The sequence below is a fragment of the Helianthus annuus genome, chromosome 14 (assembly GCF_002127325.2).
Source record: "Helianthus annuus cultivar XRQ/B chromosome 14, HanXRQr2.0-SUNRISE, whole genome shotgun sequence".
Lineage (NCBI taxonomy): Eukaryota > Viridiplantae > Streptophyta > Magnoliopsida > Asterales > Asteraceae > Helianthus > Helianthus annuus.
In genome coordinates this window covers 70,482,966-70,492,917 of record NC_035446.2, presented here as the reverse complement: position 1 = coordinate 70,492,917, position 9,952 = coordinate 70,482,966, and the positions used below count along the sequence as shown (strand labels likewise).

Genomic DNA, 9,952 nt, shown 5'->3' with positions numbered 1-9,952 from the left:
GAAAGAATTCAATGATTACGGTGACCGAACGAATTCACCGTTCTTGAAATTAACCGAAAGTATGAATAAAGTGAATATGGGTATTCAAAAGATAGGATGTTCAATTGAAGGAATAAATGAATCTCGAAGGATTGGCCAAAGATGAAAGGAATGTTGGAGGTTCATTTGAATAGGAATTTAGGTACCTATATCTTAACACAAAATTTGTATTAAGACTGATTTAGGATAATGAATTAACAGAGGATAGATAAATTTGTACCTCATATGTGAAATGAAATGAGTCCAAGTTTCAAAAGGAAATGCCACCGCAAGGTGTCGTGTTTTAACAAGTGATTCGTTGGAGTTGAAGACTTTAAACAAGTCTATTATGATTCGGACAAATGAGATTTTCTCGAATATGAGGATCTCAATTCATCATATGGGATTTCGAATTGAATGTATATGGTGAACAAGTTCAAACAATGGAGCTTGGTTTGGACATATTCCAACAATGGATATATGTATTGATAAGAAATGGTTACAATGAAATCCGGTAAGTAATTTTGAAAAGACAAAGAGTTTTCCAAGAAATCTGCTGACTTGATATCAAAAGTCAACGTTTTTGCAATCATAGGGATTGTCAAAATGAGTATAATGAAATAAGATCCAAACTTGTGAATAAAAGATCTTTTGAAATGGAATCACATGCGTAACAAGCAATGCATGTGCGACATAGGAATTTGTCAAGAGATGAGATAGATGAGTGTGGGTCTTATGAAAGAAAAAAAAAACCTTTTTATTTATAAAACTTTGATTGGAATCAAAAGTCAACTAATACTTTAGTACATGCAAAACATACGGATGCTTATGTTAGAATTTGCTACGGCTTCCTAGGTCGTTTATGCGTTCTTCCTAGCTTCATCTGGGTTTCTAGTCTTGTTGTTGGGTGCCGTAGATAGTTCTGGGCAGTAGGGACGAATATGACCTGGTTCTCCGTAGTTGAAACAAATGTTAGTTTTCCTTCTACACTCTTCCTCGGCATATCCAGCTTTCTTGCAGAAGTTATAGTGGTGTGTCCTCTTAAAATGGTGTTTTCCTGAATGCTTCTTGTTGTAGTTTCTGCAGGTAGGTTGCGCGACTTCTGGTTTCCTTCCTTTGTCCTTATATGATTTGTCGGAGCATAATTCCTTATAAGAGTAACTATAGGTTGTGGTTATCTTTCATTTGGAAGATGGAGTTTTGATACGAATATCATGACCTCCATTGACACTAGGGTTAGGTTTGAAGTGATGAGTATCCCTACAGTGGGTAGTAGGATTCTCGTTTATAGGCACAAAAATCTTAATAACTTCAATGATCGAAGGTATGGCATTAGATATTCCTTGAGCTATTATATTTTCTATAGTGTTCCTATCCAAAGAATTTTCATGACTAGCCTGGATTTCCTGATTACATGTGATTTCCTTTGACATCTGGATTACAAACATGTTCAGATATAATTATCACAAAACTTAAATATTTATATAGGCATCCTTTGTTGCTCCTATTATGTTTATCACAAAATATAGTCATGCCTATCAGTTTTTTGCGTTGATATATAGATATATATACATATATACATATTATATTTTGACTATAAATTTTATCAAATTATAAGGAAAGTATATATATTATATTGTGTGTTCTTTCTTTCTTTGTTGTAATAGCTTTTCTCTATGTTGCCTTTATTCAACTATATTTCCAGAGCTCATGACTGGATAGGTATTTAGGGATTACGGTTGTGGCTAGAGGTAAGGGTTTATATGAGATTCTGGGAATTTCCGTCATTGACCAACGATTATTTTTCAAGAGGTGGTACTAGTACAAATATTCTTAAGGTATCTTTTGATTTAAAGGTGGGTATCAAAATAGATCTTGAGTAAACAGGTAGGTTTTTTTCTTCCGTTACATACAAAAATTTGTTTTTCTACAGAAGATATTTGTTTATTATATTGTATATATTATCAAGAAATTTGTGTCCTGTATATCCATACGTATAAATATAAAGCTTTAAAGTTTCCTGAAATATATACATATCATACCAAATTATAAGAATCCAATTACATAATTAATTGTAGTAATTATTCTATTTATTTTCACAACTTGGTTTATTCCTTTATAATGACAAAAATAGATTTCTAACATAGTATTTTGGAATAAAAAGGGTAATTTATCAAAAGGAATAATTTTAATAAAAATATAAATTTTCTAGATTCTTTTAGAACAATTTAACCTTTAACTGTCACGTAGATATATTCAGGACTTGATTCTTAATTTATCATATTTAAAATCATAATAGGGAATACCAAGTTTAGCATTCCTAAATTTGATCTTTAATATATTAAGTAGTGAAGTGTTATTCCTATATCAGAATATATATATATATATATATATATATATATATATATATATATATATATATATATATATATATATATATATCCTACCCCTATATATATATACTACTTTAATAAGCATATAGGAAGGGCAAGAATGGTCATTTGCCATTGTACAACCATTTTAAACACATTATACAATCTTTAAAGCATAAAGGTGTTGAAAACTTCTTTTAACACGGGGGCCCTCCAGGCTATGTAGAATTCAAAATTCAAATTGGAATTCAATTGGCGGTAATCTGTCACGAGTGACACCCTCTGACAAAAGTGACATGTTTTACTTTTTACAAACCTTCACACAATCCTCACCGTCCAAACCCTCTCCTCAGATCAATGCCAAACATCCCAATCCGCGTCACTCACCACCAACCAATCAGCATACCCTCCAACAACCTACATAAACAAGTTTTCCTATAATCGCTTTCACCCCTCACTTATGCAAATTCACACCTTTTCTTCACACACAGTCAAAACGAACATTCTCTTTCTCTCTCACAATAACAATGGCACCAAAGGTAGCCGAGAAGAAGCTAACCCATAACTTCTATCTACCCTCTTCACTTTCAAGCATTTGACAATCAATACTTCCATTCTTGCGGGAGCATGACTTCCGAATACGTGATGCTTAACGACAACGTAATGGCGATACCACTTTTTATTACCAGCTCTGTGAAGCGTTGTGGCGGCATGGGATTTCATACTGTGAGGCAAATCTGTTACGGGCGTTTGGTTGTTATGCAATATTCAGGTCCATGTTTATGTTTAAAGACTGAGCTAGGCGAACATGCTGTTTAAAATTTAATTCAATAGAAGATAATGTAAATAATAAAAGTAGAAACAAATTTACAAAAATATGTTTTTTTCTAAAAGAAAAATCATTAGTAAACCAGAAGGTCCTGCACGTCACCTCCTTGGTTCAGTCACTGACCTCTTTTCTCATATATATGGCAGTGGAGATCTCATTGCGCCAGGGACCCTGCTAACATCTAAATGCAAATTCTCCAAACATTGTTTTTTTTGTTAATACTGAAAATGAGATTTTAGATACGTTAAAGATACTTAATATTTTTATAGCATCAAAAGCAATACAAATGGTGACAATAAGATAAGAAAGTTGTTTGTAATTAAAAAATTATGATTATAAACGTTTAAATCAAAGGTGCCTAACTATTGTTAATTGTTTACAAATATACATATTAAATAACTGAAGAGGTATGGTCCCAATTCCCTGCCTACATGGCAGGGACCACACCACTTTTTGAGCATACTTGGCGACCACATCAGCAAAACAACACAGAAGCTTCTAGAAGCTTCTGGAAGATCCGCAGGTGGCACCAAAGATGCTCTACCAGACATAAAGGACAACACGTGTCACCACTCGCAGGACGCCACGTAGGCCTGCGACAAATCAAGGGGGCAGAACTGACGAACTAGTACAAGGTTTCCAGCATGGGCAAATGTAAGTGTGCCACGTGTACCACTACTCCAGCTACAACAGAGCAGACCAAGAGGATATTCCCCTTGGTCGGACAGCTGGCGCGCACCCACAGCTGGCACAGCTGCTCCTCCCTCCTTTACCCTCTGTCTATAAATAGGACCCTTCATCATTCAGGTTCAGGATCCTTTTTTACACTCTATACTCACTATATACACACACAGTTTTATTCCTCTCAGAACAGTACGTATTCTCACGCCGGAGCCTGGTTAAGAGGGAAATCCCCTTTCTCCCCCTCTTAACGAGACTGACGGTGGTTACTATTTTGCAGGTTTCAAGCCATTGTCACGAGTAAGGAAAGAGGTTGAACCCATAGACGAAATAACCCCATCGGTTAGCCTTGGTGTTAATCGGTGTTTCATCATTGGCGCCATCCGCTTTTTGCAAAACCAATTTCATCTCTTTTCTTTCTTGAAAAACACTCGTCAGAAATGGCTGAACAAAATCCCTCACACCCAGTCGATGGAGAAGTTTCTTCCTTCGAACTCGTTTCGGACACAGCACACGTCCAAAGGGGTCAAAGGAATGAAACCATCCAAGAGGGACAGCTGAACAACGATTTTCCGCCTATCTTTGGAAGTGCATCCAGGGTTGCTAGCCAAACCACAACTGGACCCACTTTCCAAACCCCAGCCAGGATCATCACTCAAACCACAAACGGAGCCGCATTCCAAACTCCCACGGGGGTGTTGCACCACACACCTCCACCAATGCAGACACTAAGCCATGGAGCTGGCCCCTCAGCTCCATCGGAACAAGCACAACTCAATTATTCTGCACTTTTAGGGCTACCCGAAGGAAAATATCTGGCTTCCTGGTATGCCGAACAGATGGCGTCCATAAACCTCGTTTATACGCAACTCAGCGCACAGCAAGCTCTGCTCCAAGCACAAGCTAACCAGTCAGCATTTGTAACCCCACAACCAAGGTCTCTGAGTACACACACAACTCAGTAGACTAATGCGTGGAACCTACGTCCGGAGAAAGGACCAGTGCAAAATGTCAGAAGACCAAGCGCGCACGACACGCGCGACACTTACGGCGAAACAGAAAGCAACTTTGTACAACACTCCAACTTGCAAAGAAAGCTGATCAAAGCTCGTTTGGGCGCGCGCAATATGAATACAGAATGGGATGAAGAAGAAGACGACCCAACATACAAAGGAGAAACCACAGTGTTTAGCAGACTCCATCTAGAGCACGAAGCATACAAGCCGTCCAAGCGCGCGGGGTATACCCAAAAGCAGAGCACGATTACACCTTGAGCTATCGTCCTGATGACATGGCTGAAAATTCAAAATTCATCAGAGAAATCGCTTGCGCCGCCATCGACAAAACGAAATTACCGCACAACGTGGGTAAATACAACGGGTTGACAGACCCAGATGATCACCTCCAAGTTTTTAATGGCGCAGGAGCAACAGGTGGATGGAACTTGCCAACGTGGTGCCACCTGTTCGCTCAAACATTCGTCGGCGCAGCGCGCATATGGTTCGACAGCCTACCAGCAGGAAAAATCAAGTCGTGGATTGACTTACGAGAGAAGTTCCTAGCACACTTCTCTCAGCAGCGAAGGCAAGCCAGAGATCCCCGCGATTGTTTAAACATATGGAGAAAAGATCACGAAAGCGTGGAAGACTTCATTACAAGGTATAACAAAGAATGTTCAGAAATCGGAGACGTAGGCGAGAAGATGATGCGCGCACATTTCATGAGGGCGGTCAAGTGCGACGATCTAGTCAAAAGAATCAAAGGACGAGACGGAGGATCCAAAGATTGGGAAACCTTCATAGAGGCAGCAAAAACCATTGCGCAGATCGATAGACAGTTGACCGGTGACGATCACCGTCAACGCGCACATAACCACAATGACCGACATAACAGAAGGGGCAGAAGTCAGCCATGGAAGGCTTCCGGCCATAGAGAAAGAAGCCCAATAAGGGAAGATGCGCGCCACACAATCAACCAAATAGCTCACCGAAAGGAAGTGAAACGAGAAAATAGGGAAAAACAGTGGACACCACTGACAAAAACCCCCTCTGAAGTGTTAGCTACCGAGAATCACCAGTTCAAACCACCCCTACAGATGCGCAACAAGAGGGATCAAGATCCAAATCTTTTATGTGAATTCCACAAGGATATGGGCCACCTAACTGACGATTGCTTCAGTTTAAAACAAGAAATCGAAAGAGCCCTGAGAGACGTAAAGCTCACTCACTTGGTAAAAGGCGGAAAGCGCGACCACCGCCAAATACAAAGAAGAGATGAAGGGCCAGATAACAAAAAGCTCAGAAAGCTGGAAACCCACATGGTGCAGGGAGGTCCACGAAGACCAAGGAAAAATTATAACAAGCGCACGCAGGAAGATTCATGGCGCGAGAAGCAAGTTATTTTCCCGGTTATTAGAGGAGGCCCGAGGGAAAAACGACCAATAGTCATTCCAGGTGTGATTGGCCACTACCAAACAGACTACATCTTCATCGACCCGGGGAGCACCGCGGATATCATACACGAACAATGCTTCAATCAATTTGATCAGGAGGATAAGGCGCGCTTGGAACCAGTTGATTACCCACTAACTGGGTTCTGCAACGAAGCCGTCTTTCCCCTGGGACAGATATCATTCCCGGTGTTACTTTCAGATGGAAGAAATTCACGAACAGAAGAGGTCACATTCATGGTGTTACCAGCACACTCAAGTGTAACAACTCTCACCAAAATCAATACCTAGGATGTTAATTATCTATTAAGGAAACCCTAATTGAGAAACCCAAGTGCTACTGCAGGACCCCTAAAATTTTCAGAACAATCAGAATCAGGATCAGGGCCCCTAAAACTCAGGGGGGGTATTTCCTAGTTAGTATTATCCAAACTGTTTTCGATAGAAATTGAATTTTAACGAACCGTCGACTCACCCAAGCTACTGAGACGCGTGGCTACCTCATATTAAAAGTGACCTCTCGCGCCACGCGCCAGGACCAGGTTTCCCTGTCGTGACACGCGAGGGAGGACATTTTTCAGCTATAAATAGGAGAGGTTGGGACTTGAAATTCTGCGTTTGAACGACGAAGAAATTCGTCTGAGGCACGGAGTTATGCTCTGTTTACCACAATTAACACACACAAACCTCGAATCGCTGCTGCAATCAGGGTAATAACTCGATCGCTATTACGATTCAACGTCCGATCGATTGTAACTATCCAACGATTGTCCGGGTGCTGCTCAAATTGAGCTTATACTTTGTTATTCATCGTGATTTCGACTTGAATATTCGAGTGCTGTTCGAATTCGGACTATGCTCTGTTATTCGTTGTGAATCCGATTGAATTATTAAAGTATTATACGTTGTCGTTTGTCAATAATTCGATAAATGAGTTGAAGTATTGCACTTGTTAATCGTTGTGAGGGTTTAATCTCGTGAATTGTCGTAATTGTTGTATTAGTTACAACCCCGTTTGTGTGAATTAGGCTAATCAGTAGACTAGACTCTGCCTAAATTGAATCAGCAATATATCAAGGCTTATCTGTAGACTAAACCTTGCCGGTAGAAATCTGCAATGTGAGTTCATTTCTCTTTTCTCACCGTTTGTGAGTCCATACTCTTTTATCACAGTTTTATCACCATTTTGTGAAACAATTATATTACAAAATGCTTTCTAAAATCCTAAATGGTTACCAGTTATACTTACAGTGATTAAGTTATTATATTTTATAATAACTACTGGTATGGGAGGTATTATACATTATTTGATTCTCATTGCTATTTCCCAGAAAGTTAGCATAACCATAATTATTATATATAAATCTAAATGGCGGATACCATAACAAAGTCAAGTATACTGTATTCTAAATGTAGTCAGGTTATTATATCATAATATTACAATTAGTGAACTAATCTATTTTGATAAGTTATAATAATTGACATAACATGTCATTATTCTGAATTGCATGATTTGGTGCTAGAGATAATATATTTGACAAAGTAATAAGACATCATTATGTCCAAAGTCACTAGCTGAAAGAATGATCAGCAGTGATATGTCCAAAGACACTAGTTGAAAGAATGATCAACAGTGTTATAATTAGAATCACTAGTTGAAAGAATGATCAACAGTGATAATGACCAGAAGCACTAGTTGAAAGAATGATCAACAGTGCCATGAATAGAATCGCTAGTTGAAAGAATGATCAACAGCGATATGACCAAAGACCTTAGTTGAAATAATGATCAACAGTGTTATGAAAAAGTGATATGGTCAGAGTCACTAGTTGAAAGAATGATCAACAGTGATATGACCCAGTCATAGGAATTGCCTAATGATAAATAAATTGAATAACAGTAAAGTATAGTTATTTGATTAATTCACTATTGGATGAAAGTAAACCAATGAGTGATATTATTGCTGTTATATTGGAATTACTATTATGTGACAAAATACTGATTGAGTGGGGTAAATGCAAATAAATATAAAACCTTAATACTGTAAGGTATAACAATATATTTGTATAAAAATGGAATGAATTCACTCAGCATTCCTGCTGACAAAACCTTTTTCAAACATGTTTCAGGTAATTATCATAAGGCTGGATACGGCACTAAAAGGCATCAAGAAATGGCTTATTAAAGAAATATTGTTTTATAAAATGAAATTTATCTTTATTAAAGCTACCATTTTAAATAGGGATTTATCCCATCTATTTAAATCAAATCCGGTGATTTCTAAACTCTGATATTTTTCCTAACTCACGGTCCTGATGAAAATTCCGTTGCAATGTTTTTCAAAAATAATCACCGGTACCACGGGACTGCTCACGGCACCCGATTCCGTCCAGGGTGGGTCGGGGGTCGTGACAGAAGGTGGTATCAGAGCTAAGCCACTACTTTGAGCCTATAAGTGTTGTATTTAAACTTAAATAAAAGAGTTAGGAGATTGCTATTAACTGGTAGCACATCTGATAACATTCAAAGGTTGAATAAGAAAAGATGCCTTAGTATAAGTTAAGCCACTTGTTTAAGCTAATTAGGTGTTCTTTAATACCTAAACAATAAAGTTAAGAAACTAATACAAATTAACATATGTGTTATACATGAATATATATATACATATGTTAATATGCACATATAATCTTCTGGAGGTATTATTTTATTATGTGATATTAATAAGTGACAATGTTTGCAATTCAGATGTCGAATGAAATACCCCATAACCCAGAAGCTCAGACTAATAATGAAAATCCTTTGGATAAAAATGCTATAGAAAATCTAATAGCTCAAGGAATAGCTAATGCTTTACCTTTAATAATTAAAGCTGTTAAAAATCCCATAGAACCCACCAAAGCTATGAGTAGTAAGCATACCCGTGACGATAGTTTTAACCATAGTGTCAATAGTAATAATAATGATATTCCCAAAACCCCATTTCCTAAGAAGAAGAAGGCAATGACTCCCGGGTGTACCTACAAAGAATTTCTAGCCTGTAAACCAACCGAGTTCGCGGGCAATGAAGGTGCCACGGCTGCTCTACGATGGTTGGAAAAGACGGAAGCTGTTCTTACGATCAGCAAATGTGCTGAAGAAGATAAGGTGATGTATGCATCTAATCTCTTTAAGGAAGAAGCCTTAGAATGGTGGAATACTATTCTTCAGGCAAAAGGAAGAACCATGGCTTATGCCATAAACTGGGAAGAATTCAAGGAAGTAGTAGAAAGAAAATTTTGTCCTCCTTATGAAAAGGAACGAATAACTAACAAGTTCCTAAATCATAAAATGATAGATGTGAATTGTCGTGAATATACGACAATATTCTTCGAATATGCAAGAATGGTACCAACTCTGGCTTCGCCAGAACCCGTACTGATTTCTCGTTATATTTGGGGATTAGTTAGCGAAATCCGAGACATAGTCAAGGCCGTTAGACCACAGACTATCGAGGAAGCAGTTGAACTAGCTAACATGCTGACCGATGGACTAATCCGCACAAGAGAAGAAAACAAGAAGAAAGAATTAGCCCAGAAAATTTTCCAAGAATTCAAGAAGAAAGAA

General features: G+C 38.2%; 1 protein-coding gene across 1 annotated transcript; it reads left to right on the top strand.

The window, feature by feature from the left end:
• Window positions 1-5,191: 5,191 nt before the first annotated feature.
• Window positions 5,192-6,640, top strand: LOC110888404. The gene has a single exon (XM_022135931.1). It carries the CDS (start codon window positions 5,192-5,194, stop codon window positions 6,638-6,640), a length of 1,449 nt encoding a protein of 482 aa, XP_021991623.1.
• Window positions 6,641-9,952: the final 3,312 nt, after the last annotated feature.